This window comes from Dipteris shenzhenensis, chromosome 10 (genome assembly GCF_047967505.1).
Source record: "Dipteris shenzhenensis isolate YYH24624 ecotype China chromosome 10, Dip_SZ_1.0, whole genome shotgun sequence".
Lineage (NCBI taxonomy): Eukaryota > Viridiplantae > Streptophyta > Polypodiopsida > Gleicheniales > Dipteridaceae > Dipteris > Dipteris shenzhenensis.
The window spans coordinates 43,035,496-43,062,749 of record NC_141605.1 but is presented as its reverse complement, the minus strand read 5'-3'; the positions used below and the strand labels follow the sequence as shown (position 1 = coordinate 43,062,749).

The 27,254-nt window shown below is 44.0% G+C and overlaps 1 protein-coding gene across 1 annotated transcript in view; it reads right to left on the bottom strand.

The window, feature by feature from the left end:
* The window catches only part of LOC147897861 (Transducin/WD40 repeat-like superfamily protein), a 37,759-nt gene extending 11,911 nt beyond the window's left edge, over positions 1 to 25,848 (bottom strand). Inside the window, exons 1-4 of the mRNA XM_087380217.1 lie at positions 25,435 to 25,848; positions 17,294 to 20,344; positions 16,956 to 17,059; positions 5,388 to 5,457 (exon numbers count right to left, since the gene is read on the bottom strand). Of these exons, the coding sequence (XP_087236343.1) occupies positions 5,388 to 5,457; positions 16,956 to 17,059; positions 17,294 to 20,344; positions 25,435 to 25,602 (3,393 nt within the window). The 5' untranslated portion in view covers positions 25,603 to 25,848. The remainder of the gene's footprint in view (positions 1 to 5,387; positions 5,458 to 16,955; positions 17,060 to 17,293; positions 20,345 to 25,434) is intronic.
* Positions 25,849 to 27,254: the final 1,406 nt, after the last annotated feature.

The window sequence follows — 27,254 nt, the reverse complement described above, 5'->3', positions numbered from 1 at the left end:
TTGCACGCAGAGTGATTATCATGGTAATCTTGACCACATTTTCAGGTCCCATCTTCTCTATTGCAAGCTGACTATACTGAAAAATAAAAGCCTCTTGATAAATTAATAATGTAAAAACAAACTGCAGCATCTAAAGATGCCCCCTCCAGTGATAAACACCAAACGGAGCACAGGTTCAAGTAGCCAGCTGGACCACGAAGTACAGCCTCAAGAAGAATAGGTCCCCCAAACAACTCCCCTCCCACCTCCAATTCAACAAGCACAGGCCAAGGAGATAAAGGGACCATATCCCCCAACTGAATAAACCAGTGACCAGCATCCCCCTACTGAGGAAGTGCCCCATACTAGCAGCTACGTACAGAGGAAGTGCCCCAGACCTTGGAGCAACAAGTCCAGCAAGCACCCTCATCAGAATGTATGTTCGACAAACCCCCCCCAAGACCCTTATGATGATGTAGACTATTTCTACTTCTCTCTGAAAGGCCTGACCAGAAGCCAACTGCAAGGAATTTGGGAACAGCTTGCTCGAGAAGCCAACCAATCGGCAATGGTGGCTTGCCACATTGCCCAGCACTGGGTTAGGCCAAGGTAGCTGCAAGGCTGACGACTGCAGATGTCATGGCAATAACTGAGGAGCGAGACATGCCATGCACAACTGCATTAATTCCAAGCAGAGGGTGCAGAGCAATCAAGAAGGCTTGCAGAAAGTCCATCCCCTCCACCTGCTGATGAACCCCCAAGCTCCCTTGCCAATGTGATCGTGACAACCCAGAGAATGCCATATGGTCACAAGGATCCTGCTCTAGTATTGGACCGGCATTTGGACCAGCCTTGAAGAACCACAGGATCTAGTTCCTGAGCGCTCTTCCCAGGAGTAGATGGACTATACGCTTCATGGAGTGGACACTCACAATGGCTCATTACGAGGGCAAGTTAGAAAGGGTCAACTCCACAGCTTATACCCCTAAATGAGGAAAGCATGGGAATTGACACCTGTAGAACGTAGGAGATTATAGAGCGAGAGAGGGGCTACGTGTGCGTAGCACATAGGCTGCCACATGGGCAGTTGTAGCGGGAGATAGACTATCCTCACTCTCTCTCCTGCTCAATATTAAGTGCAATTGCAAGAGGATGCACTCAATACACAAAGTGATGATGTGGATGCGAGTGAGAGAATCAAAGGGAGAGAATGTAGTGGACCTCCGAAGAGGAAATAGATACAACTGTATAATGAATGCCCGAAGGGCTGAACACAACTGTATGAAGGGGTTGAAACCCCTCACTGCAAAACTAAAAGATTAGACTAACTAGAGGAGGTGAATCCTCACTAGATCCCTGAAGAGGCTGAGGCACCCTATTGGTCTGTTGCGGATAGCCCTTGCTGGTTGCTAACTGCAAGATGAAGCTCCCATCATCGCCTTGCATGGAATCCTGGGACTTCTTACTATTGACTTGCTTGGATCCTTGACCCTTGTGCATGAGCTTAAAGTTCTGAGCAAGCCCATAAGCACACTCATAATCCCATGGCCTAAAAATTCTGACATACAATTGGATGTCTGTACGCAGCCCAAGGAGAAATATGCTTAGCTTCTGATTGTCCTCCAGTTGCAACTGTATAAAGACCTGGGTGGGTGAACTTATTGGGACAATGATTTACCGTCTCGGTGTCTCCCTGGCGTAGCTCGTAGAACTGACTCTGGAGCCTGTCCAGGTGCCGCGGTGGCACGAATCGTGATTTAAGGTCTTTCACGAACTCCGTCCAACTGTAAAGAGGTGTCTCCTCGTCTGCATCATAGAGGTCTCTCTACACTTGAGCCACCAAGTGACTCACTTGTGATGTGCATGGATACTAAGATGCACCGCTCATTGTCCTTCGCAGGCATCACTGAAAAATAACTTCAAACTGATTGAGCCACAAAGTCAACGCCAAGGTTCCTACTTACCGTCATACCGAAGTTGAGCTTCCCAAGGAAGGAGGGCTCACTCTCTCTCTTGCTCAATACTAACCACAACTACAAGAGGATGCACTCAATACACAAAGTGATGCTGTGGATGTGAGTGAGAGAATCAAAGGGAGAGAATGTAGTGGACCTCCGAAGAGGAAATAGATACAACTGAATAATGAATGCCCGAAGGGCTAAATACAACTGTATGAAGGGGCTGAAACCCTCACTGCAAAACTAGAAGACTAGACTACCAAGAGGAGGTGAATCCTCACTAGATCCCTAAAGAGGCTAAGGCACCCTGCTGGTCTACTACAGGGAGGCCTTGTTGCTGCTATTCTGAAGGCTGAAGTGCCCAACTGTGGGATGAAGAATGAGGACCAAAGCCTGCCCTTTTATAGTTGTTACTAGTTAGGTCAGCCTGGCCGACTTGCTCAATGCTGACCGTTGACCATGTCGGCCACAAAGTCAACGTTGGCTTTTGACCAAAGTCAACTCTGTGCTTTTTGACCTGCGATGGCATGGCGTTTACTGTCTGTTGACCTGTGCTATATTGGCACCAGCTAGCATGGCCACGGGCTTGTGGATGCCCGTGACAGCATCACATATTCAACTTTCTTGGGTTTCTTGTTCTTGTGTATGATTGGATCCACCCATGGGCAGATCTGTCCATAGGACAACCAGGTGTTGACCATCCATTGGGCCACACATCTCGGCCCCCATATGGGGTGGGACAGCAGCCCAGTTTGGGCCCCTTTCGAGGGGCAGATAAGGCTCTGCAGAGCACTGCAACTAGGCAGACATTTAGCCCGTTTGTGGGCAGGTGTGCTGGAGCAAAGCCCAGCCAAATGGAGTTCTGGGTGGGATATTTTATACGCCCCAACCTAGAGCCGGTCAGCCATCCAATAAACTCAGTAAGCCCAACCCTCGGTTTGTAGGGCTTTCTAGACGCTATATAAGGGCCCCTTTGTGAAAACAGAAAAGCATTCAGTTCAGCATTGTAGACTGCAAGAAGAGCCCTTCAGAAGTGCAGCAAAAGCACTAAAGAAGACACTGAAAGGCAGCAGCAAGGCTCAGAATCAGGCCAGCAGTTCAAGCCATCAGATGTGCACAAAAGGTGGACCAAAGCAGCAGCAGGGGTGTAGTAAAAGAACCAGCACATCCAACAAAGGCAAGCAGATCACAGAGGTGCAGAAGGGAGCTGACACAGGTTTGAGAGGCTCCTCCTTAAACCACTGAAGACCTCGTTTGAGAGGCACACCACAGGAGTAAGCAGCAGATTGGCCGACAATTCATGGCCTCCGATTTAGGACTAGTGGAGCAGCGTTCCCATTGTCTATGTAGTGTAGGTTGTGAGTGCATTTTTGTACCTATGTTTTGGTCCTTTCAATGGACATTTTCCTCAGTTATTCAATTGGTCCTCTCTCTCCCATCCCTCCCGGGACTTTTTGGGAGGAGAGAGAGGCTCTGTTGCATGGCTAGGGGATGGGGTTTGGGAACCCCCGTACCCATTGCACACGTGGCGAATTCTGCGCATCTAGCAGCCCCTACTCTTGTGGGCTTGTCCTCAGAGTTGATTCAGATCTTCCAGGCACTCCAGCCGTGGGACTGTTCGCAGGAGATAGCAACAGCAGTCTTGATTTTTTGGAATGCCTTCAAGAGTTCTCAGCCTGCCCGTTTTGGATTGGGCCTCCTCCTTGGAGTTCCTTTTTGGTCGGGGGGTTTAGGAGAAGCTCATTGAGGTCGGTGGGTGTCTTCAGCCCCGAAGAATTCGCAGGACATAGCAACAGCAGTCTTGATTTTTTGGAATGCCTTCAAGAGTTCTCAGCCTGCCCATTTTGGATTGGGCCTCCTCCTTGGAGTTCCTTTTTGGTCGGGGGGTTTAGGAGAAGCTCATTGAGGTTGGTGGGTGTCTTCAGCCCCGAAGGCTGTTTCCCTGCCTATCAGTGGCTTTTTTGTCTTCTTTTTGTGAGCCCTCCAAGCTTCATGCAGCCCCCTGCCTATGCTCTTTGGCTGGCCTTTCGCTCCCTCTTTTTTTGCAGGAGATAGCAATAGCAGTCTTGATTTTTTGGAATGCCTTCAAGAGTTCTCAGCCTGCCCGTTTTGGATTGGGCCTCCTCCTTGGAGTTCTTTTTTGGTCAGGGGGTTTAGGAGAAGCTCATTGAGGTCAGTGGGTGTCTTCAGCCCCCAAGACTGTTTTCCCTGCCTATCGGTGGCTTTTTGGTCTTCTTTTTGTCAGCCCTCCAAGCTTCATGCAGCCCCTGCCTATGCTCTTTGGCTGGCCTTTCGCTCCCTCTTTTTTCCCGCCTTGTTCCCTCCTTTTTCCACCTCTCTGCAGGTTTTTCTGATTTATTTCCCAAGATCAGCGCCTCAGGGACTGCTGTTTTGTATGGTTGGTTTTTTCAAGCATTAATAGAAAGTTCTTTTTCTTTGGGAAAAAGAAACGACATAGTTGTAAGTACTGCAATGGGTCTAGTTAAGAACCTGGAAGAACAAGGGGCAAACAGAAAAGCATGGGGAATAAGATCCTATAAAAACCCAACTAAATGATGAATGCATTGTGGAATACAGGATAGGCATGATTTAGGATAGGCATGATATGTGTTACTACATTGATGCTGCAGATTGTGTCAACTTCCTGAAAGCCAATCATTTTCATTACAACATAATCGTGTTGTTGCAATCATAGTGTATTTTGATATGCAGAGGGATGTGTACACTCATATGTAAATTCTATACAAAGGGGAAAATGTATCGTTTTCAATTTCCAAAAAACAGCTGCAGGGAAAAAAGTATCCAACACGTGCATCCGCTGATCATCACCTTATAAGAACTGGAAGGGCTACAATCCTTTGATCCAATCCCACAACATACAAAAGGAATGCATTGTACACTGGAGAAAACCCCAATGCACAAGAACAAATGAGCTTGAAAAAGAGGAGAGAAACACTATCCAAGTCTTGTGGGCACACTCTTCAGCCTCTTAGAAGAGCGTAAAGATGCAAACTGATTATTTTGGCTAGGGATATTCGTATATGTCGTATATGCTATTATTCGCTAATAATCTTTTTATATGTTATTTATTCAAGAGTTAATCACTACGTACATTAATCAAAATGACCTCAGACTCCAACACAATAGAGAAATCACATTAATTCAATAAGCCTACATTTTTAGCACTAGTCAATTGAGACAAAACACAGCATGCATTTGAAAGACTACACATAACTCCTGCATATATCCAGATGAGTCACTATTCAGTGTAGTAAAGATTGTACTTGGAATTGGGTGAATACCCTATTATCATGATTCAGTTGGGAAAGATTTGATGGCAATATTTTTTATATGCAGCACATGAACTTGCAGTGACTGACAAAGAAATTAAAGGATGTTCACAATTTAAGTTCAAGTGACTCATGTTTGTATCAAAATGACGTTTCTAACCTCTAAAGAAGGTGCCTTCACCCTTGGAAACTTCTCTGCAAGGCCCCTTGTATAGAATGCAGCTAAAGCACTGCACTAGCAATGAATAACCAGTCAGAAACAGGATGACCCCTGTAAATTTATAAACTAATCATTTCATGATATAAATTTTCTTTATTTATTAAAAGGAAAGCTCTGAGAGGGTCTCATTTCCAACAACACAAAGATACCAGTTTATTGCACAAGTTGTGTATGTTGTGTATGAAATTTCCTCATTGAAGGAAAGCTCTGAGAGAATAAACAGTCAGAAACAGGATAATCCTGCAAATTTATAAACCACAGCACAACTGTAAATTAAATTTAAGACTAAAGTGCACAAGTATGATATGAAATTCCTTCCGAAATGGGGTAATTGACTCCATACTATTTCAAAGAGCCATATTGCTCTTGTTGAATGATAATGTACACTCTATGAGAGAGTCTTAGGTAGGATTCGGAGAGGTGTAAGGTGGACAAAAGAGATCATGAGCACCATTGGGATCAAACAAGGTTCTCCATTATCACCAACCTTGTTCGGCCTTTACATAGATGAGCTTGTGACCTTTATTGGGACCCTAGGAGGGACTGATTGCTCTCTAGCCGGATTCTTGCTTCAGATACTTCTATAGGTTCCCATGATGTTGAGAAATTCGCATTACTCTGCTTCTTGCTGAACCAAGAAATGCATGAAGTACCAAGCATGACACAGTTGCCACTATGTGACACACGGGTGTCCGAACAGCCAGCCCAATCACTATCAGTAAATCCATGCATAAGAAGTGAAGAATCAGCCTCATAAAGAAGGCTCAAATGCTGATTGCCTTCGAGATACCCGAAGACATGCTTCATAGCATGCCAATGGTGCGGATGAGCTGTGCATATATCTGCTCAACTGTGAAACAGCATACTGAAGATCGGGTCTCGTATGGCATAAGAAAATCAAACAACCAACTGCCTGCTGATAGAGAGCGATATCACATGCACCATTGCCATCCTCTAAAGAGATGTGAAAACCAGGCTCTAATGGTGTCGATGCTGGCTTGCAATCCTCAAACTGAAAATGCTGCAAAAGCTGTCCAATATACTTGCATTGTGACATCAAAATGTCCCCCTCACTGCTAGCAAATTGGATGCCCAAATAGTAATGCAAAAGACCAGGATCAAACATAGCAAATGTCTTCTGCAAGTCAAGCTTGAAAGCTGCAATTTGCTCAGCATGTTTCCTAGTCACAAGCATGTCATCCACATAGAGTACTAAAATCAGTAAAATCTGTCCCACTCTTGCGAATGTAAAGGCTAGCCTCTGTAGGCCTGTTCTGAAAGGCCAAGTGTGAGAAAATGAGTATGAATCTTGGAATACCAAGCCCGAGGTGCCTGCTTCAATCCATAGAGGGATTTTTTAAAGTGGTATACCTTGCTTTCAAAACCTTCAACCTCAAAGCCAGGAGGTTGGGAAACATAGACCTCTTCCTGCAAATGCCCATGAAGGAAAGATGTCTTGATATCAAGCTGATGTACCTCCCAATGAAAGTGCCCTTGCTGCTGAGCATAGCCCTTAGCAACAAGACGGGCTTTGTAACGGTCCATTGAACCATCAGCCTTCCGTTTAATCTTATAAACCCACTTAGTTCCAATGGCATTCTTGCCAGGAGGCAAGTCACACAACTCGCAAGTGTTATCTGATAGATAGAATCCAAATAAAGCTTGCATAGCCTTCAACCAACAATCATTCTGAGAGGCATCCTTACGGCATAAGGGCTCTTAATTGCATGCTTTAGCAACCCATGCATGGTCTTTCCGGACAGCTGCGCGAGTACGGGCTGGCAGAGGAGTATCTTGTTTGATGTCTCTTATTGTGTCAAGGAGCCAACGGGGGACCTTTCTGGGCTCCTGTATTTCAGCTCTTTCCTGCTCAAGAGCTCTGTGCACAATGTCCTGATCAAGCTGAGGCATATCAGGCTGCACATGTGGCTGCAAATGACCAACAGATGGAGGAGGTACAACCTCAGATGTGACATCATCAAGAGCATCTGAGGGAAACAAAGGCATCAAGCTATCAAAGATATCTGAGGCATCAACAACGGGCTGTTTTTGATAGTCTAGCAAAGGCATAGTGGAGGATTCATCAAATACAACATCCCTACTCACAAGGCACTTGCCCATGCGGGGCTAGTAGAGCTTAAGTGTCTGAGAAGGCACTTGAGCATATGCCAAGCATCCAAAAATCCTCTATGTGAGAAATCCGCGGTTATGACCTATCCAAGCCTTATAAGGTGTGATGGTCTGCAATGCCTTTGTGGGACATCCGTTCAAAATGTAATTAGCACACATAACGGCATCCAACCACAATTTGTTAGGCAAATGCTTGCCTTTCAACATACACCTGGCCATCTCCATCACTCATCTATTCTTCCGTTCAGCCACGAGATTCTGTTGAGGAGTATAAGGCACCGTGCACCGATGATGAATGCCACATGAGGCCAAAAAAACAGCAAACTCCTTTTATATATATTCACCCCCCTTGTCTGTATTAAGGTGAGCAATGTGCAGCCCACTCTCATTCTCAACCAAGGCAATAAAATGCCGGAAGCATGTAGAAACTTCAGATTTGGATTGCAAGGCAAAAAACCAAGTATACCTAAAGAAGTCATTAATGAATGTAACAAAATAATAGAATCGGCCCAAAGCTGCAATTCTCATGGGTTCACAAACATCACTATGAACCAAATAAAGCTTGCGCGAGGCACCAACTCTCCCATCCTTGGGAAATGCAGAATGGCAGGGTTCACAAGCATGCTTTGAAGGCATATGCATTTTGGAAAGATCAACAACAATATCATCCTTATATAACTTCACCAAAGCCCCAGAGTTGAGGTGACGAATCCTCTCATGCCACAAATGGGTATCTGCCATGGTAGAGGAATCAAGAGCAAAAGCATGTGCATTTGCAAGTGCAAAATCATCCAAACATATGTCATAAGCATCAAGTCTATACATACCTCTAATCAATGTGCCAGTCAAGACCATGGTAAAGGCATGTGTAGCATCATACACTGCACATCGTACACCATAAAAAAGAACCGGATAGCCACATGTAGCTATGGATGAAATAGAAATGAGGTTCTTGCGAATGCCTAGAACATAAAGCACATTCTCTAGAGTGACAAGACCACTAGAAACAGAAGTAAGAGCAACTTGCCCAATACCTTTCACTGTATATGATGCATTATTGGCACATGTGGCACTGCCCCCTTAGATGTATGCTCAAGTGAGCTGAATAACTTCGTGCACGAAGTAATAACTATCAAAGAACCAGGCATGAGATACATAAAAATTTGTCATGCAAGCATCATGAACATCAGGATTATACTGACATGAAGCTCCTGTGATTGCCCATATGATCTCCTGATCATATCCAAAATCCTATAAGCGTCCAATGAGTTGGGCTCTCGGCAATGTGTCAAAAGCCTTGCGGAAATACACAAAGCAAGAATACAGCTTTTGTCTCCGTGCCTTGGCCTCCTCAATGATCCCCTTGATCTACCCAGATCTAACTAGAAGCCTGCCTATCCCATGGCTCTGAATCCTTGAAGCTCTGCGAGTAGGCTAACCTCTGCGTCAAGTACCGATGCATAGATCTTGGACATAACATGTCAAATCACACTGGTCCTGAAGTTTCCAGGACTCATGGGATCTCCTACCTAGTATGGGTGTTAAGGGTCCAAGTGTGTGGGAAGCCTATGCAAACCGCTTTTGCTAAGATTGGGGCCAAGGTATCCATCTCGTATGCAATGAATTCAGTGCGTAGACCTTCACGATCTTTCACTCGGCCATTATGAAGTTTTTGGGCTGCACGTTTGACAACAGTGGCTGTGAAAAGTCTGTATGAAGTGGGCATGGCACATGTGAGAGATCAGGTGATGGCTGGTTAGGGGCATCATGCAATGTGTGTGCATAGGAGTGCCAGGTTTTGGTGACTATGAGAGGGGATGGGGTTCCATTCGAGGAACCTCCGCCCAAGAAGTCCTTAGAGTTGTTACTAAACAAAATGTTTAATAACTTCTCTTCGTTCCGGTGGACGAAAGCCTACTTCTTCCGACGAACTAGGCCGCCGTACTCACATATCGTCTCTGCCTCTCCCAAAAAATGATGCTTGGTTTTGAGTCGGAGTTGTCGGCGTAAAGCCTTACACTCGTCATCGTACCAGCAATTGCAGGGTACCGAGCCAAGAGGTGGAGGGTGCGTGGATCGAGTGGTGTGTGGAAAAGTGTGTAGGATAGCCTCATGGAGAGATCGTGTGATCAAGGTGGCTTGATACTCTAAGAGCAATGTCTCTGCACAAGTCGGAGAGGAGGCGAGTGGAGCACGCAGGTATTAGTGTGGTCATATGTCATGATAGGTAGTGTGTGTATTTAAATGATGACGTAGTGTGTGATGGGGGCAATGGTGTGGAAATACCTTTAAAAATATAATTGTGATCTACTCCTGGAGGTGGTGGTGAGACAGAGAAATCAATAATGTGTGAAGTGAAGGCAAGAGATCCCATGAGATAGTCAACTTCGCTAGACCCCCCTCCGTGGGGAAAACAAGTGAACCCACCCGAGGAAGGCCAACAACTCACGCCATTATAGATGATAAGATCATGTATCCTACCCATGTCTAGTAGTGCATGTCTATAAGCTGTGATTGGGGCCTGTTTGTCTACGAAGACTTGAGACACCCATGCCTCATCTATATCAACATATGGTAACCGGATAGAATCATCGAAATCCAGAAGTGATACCTGGCGTGTACCTGTCCTCGCGATGAAGTTTGTAACAAGGAGAACTTCCTCGCAGCTCAAAAAATCCATGATGTCAGGATAGAGGGCTATGTATGGCAAGGTCTCAACCTCCTCGCGTAGGTCCCTGGCGAATACACTATCTCCCATGTATATCCACTGACTATAGGTGAAGGGCGCTCTGGACTATGTGGGGCATGGTGAGGGGATATCTGGAGTGTGGGTGCGGCAGGACCGAGTGAGAAGGAGAAAGATGGCTGAGTGAGGGGTAGGGGTGACAAAACTGAGGCATACTATGTGTGTGTAGTGGTAGGATAGTGAGTCGAGCTGAGAGGGGCTCCTCCTGATCCAAACACTGTGATGATGTGGAGGCCAAAGTGGAGCTAGAAACTGTTTGGAAAGAGGGTCCGTTGGCTGCCTTTTGTGTGGCAGTGCTGTCAACCTGTAGGCCACTACGGTTGCTACGCTGGTTCGCATCATCCATAGTGAGCTGCTTTTGTGGTTTCCCTTCCTTCTTGGGTATCACATTATTTATCTCCCCTTTTTTCCCTTTGGCCATTTTCTTTTTCTAATATCTGCTATTTTGAATGACATTGAATGTCTTGCTGACATTCATGGAGGGGGAGAGGGCGTATAGCCCTCCATACCTTCCATTACCTATGGACTGTCCCAGTATTTGAGGGAAGTACTACCATGGAATGCCCACGAAGTTGTTGGAAGGAAGCAGCTTTACTGAGTGTTGTTGTGTTGACTTTCTTGCAGGTTCCTGCAGCCTCGCGTGACTTGGACAGCGCCTAGAGTGGTCGTGACACCCTAGGGCAGACACCCAGCAGCTTCTTGCTGCCTAAGTCAGTTTCTTGGCTGCCTGTGGCAGCGGTGTGTAAGAGCAGCCCCTCGGTAGGGGCCTGGTGGTAGGTGCACAGCAAGACAGCCCTCCAATCAGGGGGTCGTGGCAGCAGGAGCTGTGCCCGTGGCTGAGGTTGAGGGCTGGAAGAGGCCTGAGGGGGGTTGTGACAGATCGCGGCAGCAAGGGGGGTCCCGTGGGGGCTGCAAAAGGCTGGAGGACACCCGTGGGGGGGCTGTGGCAGGTCGCGACAGCAAGGGAAATGCCCTCGGGGGCTGAGGGCTAGCGCGAGGGTGGGGCTGAGGCGGGGGTGCCCACGGAGTTGAGGCTGAGCACGGCAGCAAGTTGAGAGAGAGAGAGAGAGAGAGAGAGAGAGAGAGAGAGATGAGATGATATAATATGATACGATTGTATTAATGTCCTTTTGAGACCCTCCTTGTGAGTATTTGCTGGACTATTTTCTGTGCTAGTCCGAGAATTTTTCTGCGATGTTCCAAGATTTCTTTTAAGTAGCTTCCAAACTTGTGGGCTAGCTGTTCCAATAGATTCTTCAGATTACAACTATTGTTGGTTCTCCCTTATGTGTGCGTATGCTCGACATTTTAGGAGCATGTGCTGCTAGTCTTCTACCTCCCCTGTAGGGCAGATTTAGTATGTCCTCACATCTAGGGTTGTATCCATCTACCCTTCTCCACTTCTAGATCATTAAGCTGGTCCTTAGTTTGCATATTGAGATGTCCTCCCCAAGATATTTCTGCGTTGCATAGCTGTCCATCAGGTTGATTTCCCATTTGTAGAACTGCATTTTTGTACCTGGATTGTAATTTGTGCCATATCTTCTGTATCATTTTCAGCATCACTAAGTCTCTGATTTCACATGATTCTTCAGGTATATCAGCCGCCTTTATCCCCCATAGTTCCATCCACTCCTCCCCATCTTTGTACCAGCCCGTGGTCTTAGTGGCTTCCATTGCTTTATGTGGTATCCGGTGTGCATCCATCTTCTTAACCTTGTTGAGGTATCCCAGATAATGGCATAGTGCTTCATGTTCCAATGGTATCATACCTGTTTGAGCTAACAGGATGGGATATGGTGTCTATGTTTTAACTCCCGACTTGCCTACAATAAAGCATTTATGCACTGTTTCTATCCTTTTCCAATAAGCCCTGGAGAGCCCAGGCACCCGTGCTGGACATCCATAGAGAACCACTGTTTGCACAAGCATGGTGTATAAAAATTTCCTCATCTCCCAATTCCACAAATGTGCCTTTCTGCATTTATTTTGGAAGCTGTACAATGCTTTTAAACCTCCCAGAATCCTACGTTCCACACATGCATTCCACTTGTAATTATCTGCAAAATCCAGCCCTAGATATTTGTATGAAGCAACTACTTCCAAAGTCTTTATTTCAAGACCCGATCACCATTACTTTGGTTTTTGCTATGTTGACCTGCATTTTTGAATATTGGCAGAAATTATATAAGGCATCCAAGTGTGCCTGCATATCGCTCTTATCTTTTGCAAAGAAGACCACGCCATTCGTATAAATGAGCAATTGCAGTGCGTAGCTAGCCACCTAAGCTCCTCCTTTGCTTTTTTTTGTCATCAATCCTCCAACTCGTCTATGAAGAGACCAAAGAGAGTTGGTGACAAGGGGCATCCCTGCTTGACCCCTATATTGCTACTTATGATGACCTTTCCTTTGGAATTGGATCCATCTACGTGGTTGTGCTAGCTCAGCTAGTACCTTCTCATTGAGTCTATCCGTGGCTTCTCTCAGTTCTAGGGGAGCTTGGAGTCTCTCCCATAGTTTTTTATGTGGTACTGTGTCAAATGCTTTCTTGAAGTCTACAAAACAGCAGTAAATGGCCCCTTTTCTATGTTTTGCTCCCTCTGCAATCGCTATGACCAATGCAATCGCTCTCTCTCTCTCGTGGAACCTTACACTCATAATTTTCTGTAGAAGCACTCTCATAAGAGCTCTCTCTCTCTCCCTCTCTCTACACACAGCTAGGGCCCAGGACAACATGTCGGGCTGGACCCCCCCCCAAGGTATTTTATTTCTAGAAGAGAGAATCTGCTACAAGAGTTCAGCGTAGAGCTGCCTGATACAAGATTCAAAACATGAATGAAATTACATGAGCTCTTAGGCTCTCTTTCTTGGCAACAAGCCACTTGTCAAATTCTACATTACTTTCCTAATTACATGCCACTAAGGGCAACTCTGGAGTCTTCGAAGCACTTGGTCACGCGAACCCCCTCCTAGACTCTTGTTAGGCTCCGTAGCGCTTAGGAAAATAACCCTTCCTAGTACCTGCAACAATTAATTAAAGCGCACCACCATGGCACCCATTGATTGTTAGCGCTTTGCATGCAAATAACACACTGTGGACTAATTCTAGTAACGGTGGGCTCCCCACTGAACACATGTACACACATAACAAATATAAAAATATATATTTATTCTCTGGTTGACCGAAGTCAATGCTCTTGATCATAATTAAGGGGCTTTGACCAAGGGTCGAGGCGCCTTAATTATAGTCAAGTCTCTCCAACCGAAGTTGGCACATCTTGGTTAACTGTAGTTAACCCTCTTGGCGCATGCCAAGTCTTGTTGACCGAAGTCAACACTCTCTGACCGTAGTCAGCTTTGTAGTTCTCTGGTTAACTGCAGTTAACCCTCCTGGTAATAAACCAAGTCTCCCCGACCGAAGTCAGGTTTACTTGACCAGAGTCAAGTATCTTTGACCATTTAAAAAAAACTCTTTTGACCATAATTAACCCAGATGGAAAACTCTTTAATTATGATCAAATAAATGGTCAACTGTACTTTGACTTAGGATATTTACATTGTGGTGACATCCCCTCGGCTTCTATTCAGTTGACCTCAACTGAAAAGCTTCCTTGTAAACATCCAAAAGCTGTGGATGATCGGACAACATGTCTTCATCCATCCACTTGGCATCCAATGCCGTATAATTCTTGAATTTTACAAGATATCTGTAAAACTCTTTGCCCTGAAGGCCTTTGCGTACAATATGGTACACAATCTGCTCTGGCTAAAGGACCTCCTCTAGCTCATCCACTTCTGGTGGATCCTCTGATACTGGCTCTGTAGGATCTGGCCCCTGGAATCTCTTTAGAAGACTCACATGGAATGCATTGTGAATCCTCCATTGCTCTGGTAATGCCAACCTGTATGCAACCTTATTTATTCTTTCTGTAACCCTGAAAGGGCCATAATATCTGAAAGATAACTTTGCATACACTTTCTGTTTGCCTTTAAACTTGCGGAGCCTAGCTTTCTCGAACTTTGAAAGTACCCAATCCCCTTCCTTGAGATTTAACTGTCTCCTATGCTTATCTGCAGCTCTTTTATGCTTCTCTTGAGACCTTTCAATTGCTGTCCGGACTTGGCTGTAAGCTGTCTGGAGGTCTCTCACAAACTGATCAGCTGCAAATATTTCATCCTTGGTCCTCAAGATAGGTGGCAGAATCACCTTCCCATAAATGACCTCAAAGGGGGCTTTCCCTGTAGAGCTGTGTACTGTATTATTGTAAGCAAACTCTACCAATGGTAGGTACTTTTCCCAGTCTGAACCTTGGTCACCCACGTAGCATTTCAGCATATCCAATGCTGTAGAATTTGCTACTTCACTTTGACCATCTGTTTGGGGATGGAAAGAAAAAGAAAAATTCAGATTCGTCCCCATATTATCAAATAAAGCACTCCAGAATAGATTGGTCATTCTGGGATCTCGATCACTGACAATGGACTTAGGCATACCATGGTGCTTAAAGATCTGTGCCATGAAAATCTTAGCCATATGATCTGCCTTTATGGTTTTGCGAACCGGAATGAAATGAGCTTGCTTGCTGAATCTATCAATGATAGTCCAAATCCCATCGTTCCCTGACTTTGATCTTGGCAAATCAAAAATGAAGTCCATTGTAATACTTTCCCACGGTGCTTGAGGCACGGGAAGAGGCATAAGTAGGCCAGGTGCCTTTCGTCTATCATACTTCACTTTCTGACACGTAAGGCATCTACATTACTTTCCTAATTACATGCCACTAAGGGTAACTCTGGAGTCTTCGAAGCACTTGGTCACGCGAACCGCCTCCTAGACTCTTGTTAGGCTCCGTAGCGCTTAGGAAAATAACCCTTCCTAGTACCTGCAACAATTAATTAAAGCGCACCACCATGGCACCCATTAATTGTTCGCGCTTTGCATGCAAATAACACACTGTGGACTAATTCTAGTCACGGTGGGCATCCCCACTGAACACATGTGCACACACAACAAATATAAAAATATATATTTATTCTCTGGTTGACCGAAGTCAACGCTCTTGATCATAATTAAGGGGCTTTGACCAAGGGTCAAGGCGCCTTAATGATAGTCAAGTCTCTCCAACCGAAGTTGGCACATCTTGGTTAACCGTAGTCAACCCTCTTGGCGCATGCCAAGTCTCGTTGACCGAAGTCAACACTCTCCAGCTCTGTAGTTCTCTGGTTAACCGCAATTAACCCTCTTGGTAATAAACCAAGTCTCCCCAACCGAAGTCAGGTTTACTTGACCAGAGTCAAGTATCTTTGACCGTAGTCAATTCTTTGACCATTAAAAAAAAACTCTTTTGATCATAATTAACTCAGATGGAAAACTCTTTGATTATGATCAAATAAATGGTCAACTATACTTTGACTTACGATATTTACATTGTGGTGACACCCTCAGTTGCTGCTCTTATGGCTACTAGATGATCTACTGTCGAGTGTTTGGGACGGAACCCCGCCTATGACAATGCTCTGACCCCTTCTGCCTCTGCCCACTTTTGCTGGTTCCATATAGTTTGGCCATCAGGCTGCTCACCATGATGGTCCTATAGGTTTTTTGCCATCTTACGATCCCCTCCCTTGTGGATTAGTACAATTCTACTTAGTTGCCATTCTGTGGGAAAACCTTCTTCTAGAGCGTTATTCATGATCAAGGTAAGCATCCTCTTTGTCTTTGTCCCACCCCATTTAAGCATTTCAACCACCGTCTGGAGCGTTTCCATTTGCTAGTTTTTTCAGCCCACTTTCCACATCTTCTTCCGTTATGGGTATGCTGCTTTGACAGAAAAATTGTGTCTAACCTTTTCCTCTCCTCTTTCGTATGGTTCTTTAACAAATGTCTATTAATGTCCACGGGAGACCAACAAGTCTATGTGACAATCAAAAAACCAGCTAATAAATCCACTGAGGGAGGTCACAAGGGAATCTCCCAATGAGTGCGAAGGAGCAACTCCAAATTATTTAAAGTATCTATGTTGTAGTCTGAAAGTACATTCAGTTTAAGACTGAGGGTCTTCTTAATTTGGATTTAAACTCCCTAATGAGGGTGTCTTTATAGCAGGACATTACACAAAGCTAAACGTAGAAAAGAGAACTAGATAGTAAGCAAGGATACCCTTATGTTCTCATCAGTACACATCTAGATTTCAAACGATTCGCGAATGTATTGACTGAATCCATTGCTGGCATATTCAAATCATCACATAGGGAGAGGAGAGCATCTTTATAATCATTACAAAGGGAGAAAGAGAGAGAAAGAGAGAGGACAGCATCTTTATAAAAGGACACTAAACATAGAAAAGAGAACCAGATAGTAAGCAAGGCTACGCTTATGTTCTCATCAGGACGCAGGCATAAGCTGCCATCTAGATTTCAAAAGATCCGGAATATATTGGTTGAATCCACAGCTGGCATATTCAAATCATCGTGTGAAATGAGATACTATTATGCAGATCTGACTTTGATAGATAGATGCAAATACAGATATTCAGTAATCGAAATCTTTGTGCCAAATTTCAAAATTCCAATGAAACATGGCAAAATCAAGTAGACTCGCAGCAGGATGGGAAAGAAAATAAGATAATACCTGCTAGCAGTCGAGGTGAGTCGTGAAAGCGTTGTCATGCGCAGAGCTGTAGCTACAATTGTGAGAGATCTCAATGCACAAAAATCCGGTGATATTGTCCACAGCTGGAAGGGATGAGAGAAGAGATATTACGGGTGTATACACGTGTGTGTGTACGCGCATGCGCGCACACACGTGTGCATAGTCAAACACATGTGCATGCGTGTGTTATTATAAGAACCAAAACAGAAACAGCCAGGGCATATTTTTCATTTTAACCAATGTGTGAATACTACACAAATGACCTGAGTTCATCATGTGCACATTATCCAGTTTTTTGTGCATTAATCTACAAATACCTCAAAGGTAGGACGCCAGCCAGGCAGACATAGGGTGGTGGCACCTCTGTCTCCAGCAAAGCCTGCAGCAGGACCAACATTCCTTGGTTGGAAAACCCGCAGCTCCTTTTGAAGGCATCTATCAAGCTCCACATCTGCCCCCCACAAATGTAGGAATGCCAAGCTCGTACGTAATAAACACCCTTCAAATGAGCCTAATGAGCTGGCAAGTTCACACTTATCTGACGTTGCTGCCAGAGGTACTTCCTGCAGTGCTAGATCATTGTCTTTATTACTGCCTTTACTACCTTTTTCTGCTACATCTCCAATGGCTTTGTTATTGGCGGTTCCATGTCTGGCAGAATCAATCTTTCCATTGGCTTTGTTATTGGCTGTTCCATGTCTGACAGAATCAATCTTTGATTGCTCAAACTCTTTCTCTTTCTTGCCTCGATGTCCCAAGTCTGGAGCCATCAGAGTAAAGAGATCAAATTGCAAAGCAGCAATGCCAGGAAAAGGGGATGCTCCCTTAATTGGCGGTTGTTTATGAAAAAGATTGCGGTATGAACTAGACTGAGAAGAACTGCCTCCACCATAGCCCTCTTTCAAAGAAGATGGTATGGCCTTTGCTCCCTGTGTCAGTGCCTGAGTAAGCCTGGAAGATAGTTTCTCTAGGCTTCCAATAACTTTATTGGAAGCACCCTCTACAGAAGCCAGCATGGAATCTCCCGGATGTTTATCTATAGATGCACTAGATGCCAAGTGCTCTGTGTCTGTTTTGGTGCGAACTCCTGAAAACTGATCATTTAAAGAGCTCTGGATAGAGTGTCTATTAGGTGAGTCTGCATCTCCATGTAACAGTGATGATATGGAAGTTGCCTTGCCAGGAAGTAAATTATTTGCAGCTGAGCTTCCCTGTAATTGTTTCAAAAAATTATCAAACATTGAATGTGCAGCAGCTCCCCGGAGGACGCGTTCAAGTGCACCGGACTTTAAATCCCAGATAAACAGAACATCGATTGACATTTCTTGAGCTGAAATACTAGAGCACATACAAGAAAGGTAACCTCTAATCCCATCCCAAGCTACCATCTTAGGTCGAACAGGATGTCCAATGAACATCCTTTCCACCCGCAAAGTCTCAAGTGATATCAATGCAACGCATCCATCCTCCCCTACTGTAATAAAACTATTTGACCAGGTCGCATCAGTACCTGGTGGTGGCAACAAAATCTCATGCACTGGTGTCACATGATGATGCAGAACCACTAGGAGCTGGTTTCCCTTCTGCAGATCCCATATACATGTCAAACAATCCATACCACCAGAGATGAGCAATCTTTCCATAGTTCCACCGGAGTTTGAACTAGAAGTGTCACCAGCAATACTGTGTTCTGCAAGACAAATGACTTGCCCTGTATGTTGGCACAAACTTTGCACGGTGTATCCATCATTCAACACATCACCGATTTCTTTCTCTAAAAGTGAATCATTAAAGACTTTGAGTTTAATAAGTCTTATTTCTCCACAGTTGAAGCCCAGTATCAACGTCAAAGGAAGGGCTAGCCTCTCAAAAAGAAGCATAGATGCTGTGACCCATTTGCCCCTCGCAGAATCCGAGGCAGATTTAACGTCCAGACTTTGGAGTTTCAAATCCTCAGCGGATAAAACACTCTCTGGCTCTGCTTGAAATTGCTCCCTCCATTTTTCTCTCTGACTTGACATCTCTGGAAAACCGTCATCAGAAAGACTAAGCCAATGAGCTCTCAACCCACCTTGCCCACAGATAGAGGGCTTTTCAGAAGAGCAAGCCAGATCCTGCATCGAAAACCCATTCTCTGTTTGAGAGTCATTCAGTATTACACCTGGTGTTTGAGAAATTGAATTAGTCACAACATTTGATGGCAAAAGCCATAATCTCACCCATGTGTCTGATGTGGAACGAGCTCTCAAGCGTGACTTATTGTACCCTATACAGATAATAAAGTGACGCAGCTGACAGAACTTGATGTTACAATGCATATCACAGTTGAAAGCAACAGGAGGTATTTGACAAATATCTTTTGTAGTAAAGGTCTGGTCGGGTTTATTCTCCAAAGAATAAAGCATTGCACCTCCAAATGCATCCCAGACAAGGAACATGCAGTTATGACAGCCTGCCTTCTTGACGTGTGTACTGTCCGATGATATGCTAGAATCAATATAAAAAAATCCACCAACCCAATCAGGACACAAGGATTTTACCTCTTGCTGAACCGATTCTTGGACAATAGTCTGGTCCTTTGTTGACTGTATGACCCAATATGAAGTGAAAACCAGCAGTACGTGTTCTCCATCTGGTGAAAAAGAAATAGTTTGTGCTGTTTCATCACTTTTATGATAAGACACAGTAGCCTGTTCCAACTGCTCACTTCTAGCAGAGATTCCAGCAGAATCCTGCTTCCCATGCTTTTCATCCTCTACAACCCAAGTCCGAATTTGCCCAACCAGGTCTGCCAGCATCAGTTTGTGCATTTTATCTCCCTCTGCCACAGCTATGATTGACTTTATTGGTCCCATGCCAAGAAGACCATTATATACAACTTGCAAAATGCCAAGGCTTAAAGAATCGACAACTATTATATTGCCTCTCACGTTTTTTTTAATGTTTCCAGACTTATCAAGAGCCAGCATTCTGGCATTGTCAACAAGCTTCCTTATTTCATTATCCCCGTCATCAACAATGGATGAATTCCTTGAAAGACCTGTGTTGGCCCCATCACAAGCAATAGAGACATATCTTTGGGTTTTGGGTAGGGTTGTCATCATGCAAGGACTACCCACCCATGGTGGCAATCTTCTCCTCCGCCTGCAGCGTCCAGTCAAGCTATCCCATGCACAAAGCCATCCTTCAACACATACACTCACGATAATCACATTGGCATCAGAGGCTCCACACTGATGATACAGATCTTTATCACCCAAAGCATTGTTACTCTCTACTCCATTGTTATTGACCTCGTGAAGTTTGCATGTCACAAGACCAGCAATTGCAGCTGCATGTCCACAAAGTATTGCAATCGGCCACAACTCCTGCTATGCATCCAAATCCACTGCATAAGGGTTCATCAAATCAAAACCCAGCAGAGACTAGCGTACAAGAGGCTCCCCCCTTTTAGGAAAATAAAGTTCGATAATACACCCTAATGAAGGGACATCCAAACCTGCAGCCATCTGATAACATAACCAAGGCTGAAGTTACAAAAAAATGACCAACTAACTATTTGCTGTCTTATTGACCTGGGGTGACAGAATTGTGACGCATACATTTACTACAACAAGAATCAGACATTGAGATTGGGAAGCTGCAAAGAACTCTCAAAGACTGGAGCACATGATGCAAATGCAATATACCTATTATCAGAATTGGTGTTAAATTAAATTGATTGCCTAAACCTGTAAGCATCATGATACATCACTCATCAAAATGTTCCCAGATTTAGAACCATCCTTGACCCTCAAAGTACTATACAAATATGTCTAACAAAAAATAAGATAGAATTAAAGGCATAAACATATGAAACCAGTCACAGATTGATCTCAGCTAGGAAATATTTACCTGCAAGAGACAGTCTGCATGGATGATCCATAACAGGATGAAAAAGGCACTATCAAATGTGAATTGAGAGTAGGTCTGCGCTAATGCTGCCTCTGCAACAAAGGGGGGAATGGCATCTCCTACTCTAAAAAAAGGAAATAGATAGATAGATATTTAAATGTACAGATTGTTGGAGGCAAAACTTCGACTGTGTTAGTGTGTGTAGGTTAAGTTTGAGGGGTAAGTAAGATCACTGCCATGTGGCCACTGCATGGAGCTAATATTACATGTGGTAATTTAGGGTGAAAGTCTTCAAAGGAATTCCGTGTTCCCAGCGACGATCATGGCGCCTATGTCTCCTGGAATCGCTCGGCTACCTCTTCTAGAATCTCTCTGTGATCAAGGCGGACCGAGAAGCAGGAATCACTCTTGGATATACATATGTTGCTCAGTGTCTCGGTATTCATTGTGAGCTCTCATGGTTGTAGTAGCTATGAGTTTGTGCTTTGCTTTGTAATAATCTTGATCCTCCAACAAGCCTGGTCAGGATGAGGAGGAACGACCATTGAGAGAGATCTTGTGTGTGGAGTGATATCTTTCATGATGATAAAGCTACGGTTTCTTTTTGGTTTGACACAGTAGCGTGCTCTATTGCTTTGCATGTAGGAGTAAATTAGAGTCGAAAATCAACAGTTGGTATCAGAGCAGGTTTGGGGATAGAGTCGAAATCCGAAAAGGTGAAGCTGGTGACGTTCAACGGTTCTAACTTTCCTGCGTGGCGGCTCTACTTGATGGAAAAAGGCTTGTGGTCTGTGGTCACTGGAACAGAGAAGAAGCCCACAGGGAAAGCAAAGCAAGAATCTCCAGAAACATCGACTCAGTGGGAGACAAGGAATGAACGCGCTATCAGCATTACTGGCCGTGCCCTAGGCGGAAGCTACAATCACCATCTCGACCTCTCTAAGTCCGCAAGCGAGAATTGGATGGTCGTAGAGACACTTTTTGGTTCACGACTCGAAAATTCGAAGGTGTTGTTAAAGCAAAAGTTCTATAGTCTGCGAATGTCTGAGCAACAAACCTTGGGAGAACATCTCAATCACATGCGAGCGATTCTTCCTCAACTCGCTGATGTGGGAGTCCGTGTGGAGGATGAAGACACAAAAGCAGTGCTGCTGACTAGTCTGACTCCAGCGTTTGACGATATTAATAAGATTTTGCGTGTCAAGAGTGAAATCTCTCTGGCCGAGTTGATTGCTACACTACAGGATGATGAAGTTGTCGCAATATAAGCAATGAATTCACAATTATAGACCATGCCTGTATTTCAAACTTCACCACCACTGGAAAAGGCAAATGCAAGGAAAATCACACGGAACTTAAGTGCAACTATTGTGGTAAGCTGGGTCACCGTGAAGAGTATTGCTATCGCAAAAGAGAGGATACCGAGAAACGAAACAAGGAGGCTAGAAAAGCAAAAGAAGCAGCGCATGTAGTAGCAGATCATTTTGCAGGATTGTGCGAAGTTGAAGACTTACCTTATGATGAATATGCATTTTAGAGCTGTGAAAAGGACTCGGATGGTAGTAGTAAAATTAAACAGTTGTAATAAAGCCAACAATACCCCATAGGGTTGAGGCTATCTAGTCAGTCATGTGTTTGTCTGTTCAAATCTCTTACAGTCGATGTCCATCTACTCAGTTTGATAACTGTGAATATTTCTGGGCATTCACTCAGTTTTGTGAAAAATATTTGGTAGCTGTCCGAATTGGTTAAGTGTCGTCTTGAAAGCAAGGTTCTTTGTTTTGGATCTTTGTAAATTTGTCAGCAGGAAGTCTTCACAGATGATCTTTTGTTTTGGTCCTTTGTTTTGGACCTTTGATTCACCCATTCTCCGTTTGAGGGGGGTGTTGCAGGCAAACTTCGACTGTGTTAGTGTGTGTAGGTTAAGTTTGAGGGGTAAGTAAGATCACTGCCATGTGGCGACTGCATGGAGCTAATATTACATGTGGTAATTTAGGGTGAAAGTCTTCAAAGGAATTCTGTGTTCCCAGCAACGATCATGGCACCTATGTCTCCTGGAATCACTCGGCTACCTCTCCTGGAATCTCTCTGTGATCCCTTGCGGTGACCGAGAAGCAGGAATCACTCTTGGACATACATGCTTTGTAATAATCTTGATCCTCCAACAAGCCTGGTCGGGATGAGGAGGATCGACCATTGAGAGAGATCTTGTGTGTGGAGTGATCTCTTTCACGATAATAAAGCTATGGTTTCTTTTTGGTTTGACACAGTAGCGTGCCCTATTGCTTTGCATGTAGGAGTAAATTAGAGTCGATTTTAACACACATAAAAATATTTTGATCAATCAGTAGAGAGAGAGAGAGAGAGAGAGAGAGATGACATGATATAACTGTATTAAAGTCCTCTTGAGACCTTTCGGATCTATGAGACTGGTGATTACTATCAACGATCTTTTTACATCCAGTGAAATAGAATACTATAGACTGCTATTTAGTTAGTACTTGTTGGGCTAGTTCGTCTAGCCCAAGTACTTTGTTTCGGTGTTCTCTGAGAGAGAGAGAGAGAGAGAGAGAGAGAGAGACTAACATGTAGGAGACCTTTAAGACTCCAAAAAACAAGGTAATACTTTAACAGGTAAGAGCATAATATTTAACCTGTAACAGGTAAGAGAGAGAGAGAGACTAACATGTAGGAGACCTTCAAGACTCCAAAAAACAAGGTAATACTTTAACAGGTAAGAGCATAATATTTTAACCTGATACAGCATGATCTTGTAAGAGGCCAATAACATGTAAGAGCATGATCTTGTAAGGGGCCTTTGACAGGTAAGAGGAAAATAAGGGAAGAAAAAACAGGTAAGAGGCATACTAGGAAGGCTACAAAGACATTTACGGCTAGAGTCAAGCACCAGATCCAACTATGAGCTAATTTCAGTAAATGGCTGTGTTGCGGTAGGTTATAATAGGTTTACGGGGAACTAGAGGGCCTTACTGACCCAGCTCAGAGTTCAGGGTGACTCCCTTTTGCTGCATGCCAGGACTAGCCTAGAGAGTCCTAAAGACAAGGTAGGTATGCAAAGTATGCAGGAATAGAATTGCATTGTTCCTCCATACAGTTTGAAATCTGCGGTATACTAGCTATACTTTTCTTGCTCAGTCCTGCATTCGCACTGATTCCTCGATTTGAGGCTAGTCTTCAATCACCAGTTGGCTAGGAACTGCTCCTCATGAGGCTTGAAACATGTTATGTGGCTTCCAGCTGGAAGGCAAAGGAGGCCTCATTGATGACCTATTTTGAAACAAAGTTGACCCCCAAATTTAGTATGACTCTACCTTTCTAAAACAATATATACCCCTCCCTTCCCTTACATGTTATATGCCTTGGTTGTGGTGTTATAATAACACTGGAGTACTATAAAGAAAATGTCCAACGATTAACTACACGTAGAATGAAATATAGATTATGCAGTATACAAGGACGAGTACATAACCTTATAAATAGGCCCTCCTTTCATTCCAATCCAATCTGAACATTTGACATTAGAGTACTAAGAGTGAATGTCCATCAATAACTACAAATTCAACTTGAAAGTTTTGACATTGATGTACTCAAGAGAGAATTAGCTAGCTGGTGTGATTAAATCACACTAAGTAAGACTATGACGTGCTGTGAAATCTTGTCAGGACCGCATTGACAAGCGTCTTTTTCTAGAAATACTACTTATGCTAGAGTACTAAAATGGGAAGCTACTCTGTTGACAACTATCTCTTTCTATTTATCAGTCAGAAGCCAAATCTGTGAATAGACATAACGTCTATATCTATCTTCTTTGCGAAGAAGCAAGCCGTAAAGTGCAATTTCTAGTTCCAGATGTGATCTTTTTGGCCTCACTTTCAGCAACCACAAGTCACTTCCAAGACAGCCCTAACAGAGTGGTTCATCGTTTGGAGATGCAAACCCTAACAAAAAGCAATAACTTTCAGCCTTCATCAGTGGATATTGTTCCTTCATCCGAAATGGAAAGCCTCCACGGTTTATGCAAGGTGTGCTCTAAAGTTTGACCATCCAAACCACTACCACTAAGCGTCCTTAACAGTAAGTTACACTTACCAGATATACGGATTGCCATTACGTCACGAGATGAAATTCGCATACACTGGAGGTCCTCAGTTCTCTCAATCCAATAATTTGAGGATCTTATATGTGAACGACTTCCTAGCTTTTCGCACTGCTCAAATCGTCATGTTCTTTTACCTAAGTAAATTAAGCTAAGTCTAGCCAAAGAACTATTCAAATTCAAGGTGACGAAGGCTAGTCGCCTATAGAACGGTTCTACCTATCATTGATATTCTCACGTTATCACATCACAGTTTAATTAGGCAACCACAGTGTAAGACGACACTATAGTGGACGTATGATGAGCGTTAGGAAACAAAAATCCCGTAAGCTATTACTTTTTCATTACTCTCTCTATATCACGCCCGAGAAATACGCATACATACACATCACACCGCATAATCCTTGACTTAATACAAGAACAGTACAAGAACAGCTAAGAACTGACCTCTTCAGAATCCTCGTCAGGAGGACGAGAAGGCAGCTTCCAGTAGACTATATCGCCACGAGAACCTCCAGTCCAGAGCGAAGGCGGGTTGTCCAAGGCCACCATGGTAACAACCTCGTGCCGAGGAGGAGTAGGAGCCCAAAGAGCCTGGACACAGTGGCACCGCATTTCTTCTATTGAAGGGCAATCACCCAAATCGTCTATATCTGAATTTGGGTATCAAAAGTACGACCAAGTGGCCAGACAGTGAGATCGGGCGTTGGAGCTGGGAAAACGAGGGACTTGAACAGAGCTCGAGGGGGAGGGAGGAAAGCTTGAAGATCGGAAAACCATATCCAAGCAAAATCGACTCAGCAAAATCCTCGCTTTGAGCAGGATGATGATCCAATCTGCATCAAAAATGCTCGCTTTGAGCAATCGATTGCAGAACAAAACTGGGTTCTTCCAGATTCTCTCAAGCGTCCAATTAGATCGTGATTTCTAGATTCCAGATTCTCTCGTGTTTGTGTTACACTAACCCTGGTTTAACGATCTTAACCTCAACCATGCTTTAACGGCTCATTCCCAAGCTTATATCAATATCGCTCCATCCACCTCCTAAGGAAGCTCCTGTGCTGCCTTTTAGTGTAGGCCACGGCAGTTTGCCCCTCGTAGTTGGCAATGGGGTGTGGTTTATATGTATAATCCACCCTGTCTACATCGAACCTTTTTATGGGATCCAACATCCCTTGTTATGAAAGAAGATGGGAGGTTTGCTAGATTACAAAGCCCTCCACATATAGGTAGGAACACAATGCACAAAAAGTCAATTGCTGCAATAGAATGCTAATCATTGGATACAAGATGCACAATAGAAAATGCACCAGCTCCAGCAAAAGACCATGAATCCACATATGTAGCACAAGCTGGCTAGTAGTCTTAAAATGGCTTTGGAATGGAGGACTCTAATTTTGTGAAACGCATGCTCCAAAGTCTACCGCCATCCCTTGTGAAAGCCTATCAACTTAGATGAATTGATAAGCCTATTTATCCAAGTGGAGGATCAGAGAAAAAGGTGCATTAGTGGCAAAGATGCGTCATGCACACTTCATTTGCAAGAAGTCTTAAAAGAATGCACAACATATTGGGTCCAAGCCTTGACTACACAAAAATGCACAATATAGTGGTTCTAAGACTTGACTACACAAGAGCACTCAAGGTCAACAGAGACACATGTCCAATCCATACTGCCTCTGCAAGAGCTGTATCCCACTTGGTGGCCAAGGGGCTCCAAGCTATCAAAGAGTGAGCTTTATGTGAGAGATGCCTTTATGGGAAATAACACAGAGAGCACTTTCCCAAGAATCAATCTACTAGAGCCAAGAGGTCACAACAAGAGATGATGGACAATGATTTTGTAAGGTACATGACTACTTAGTGGTAACAAACACATTATCACCTTTATTGATGACCATAACAAAAAGTATTTGTGTACTTTATGAAGACAATGTCTAAACTAAGTTCAAGACAATGGTAGGAACTCATTTGACAGTGGGGGAGAAAATGTTTCCAAAACATTTTTTAGTCTTGTAGGCAATGGAGAATCAATAGAGAGTTTTGTTTGCCTAAGGCACAACAGCAAAATGGTGTAGCAAAAAGGAGAAACCCCACAATTGTATTGAGTTCCCTTTGATTGCCTAATGCACAACAATAGAATGGTGTAATGGAAAGGAAGAACTACACCATTTTTGTGAGTGTGCAAAGAGCATGATGCAAACTAGTCTCACATATTGGAAAGTACTCTATACAAAGCAATCTGCATCATGTCTTATGTTGGCGCT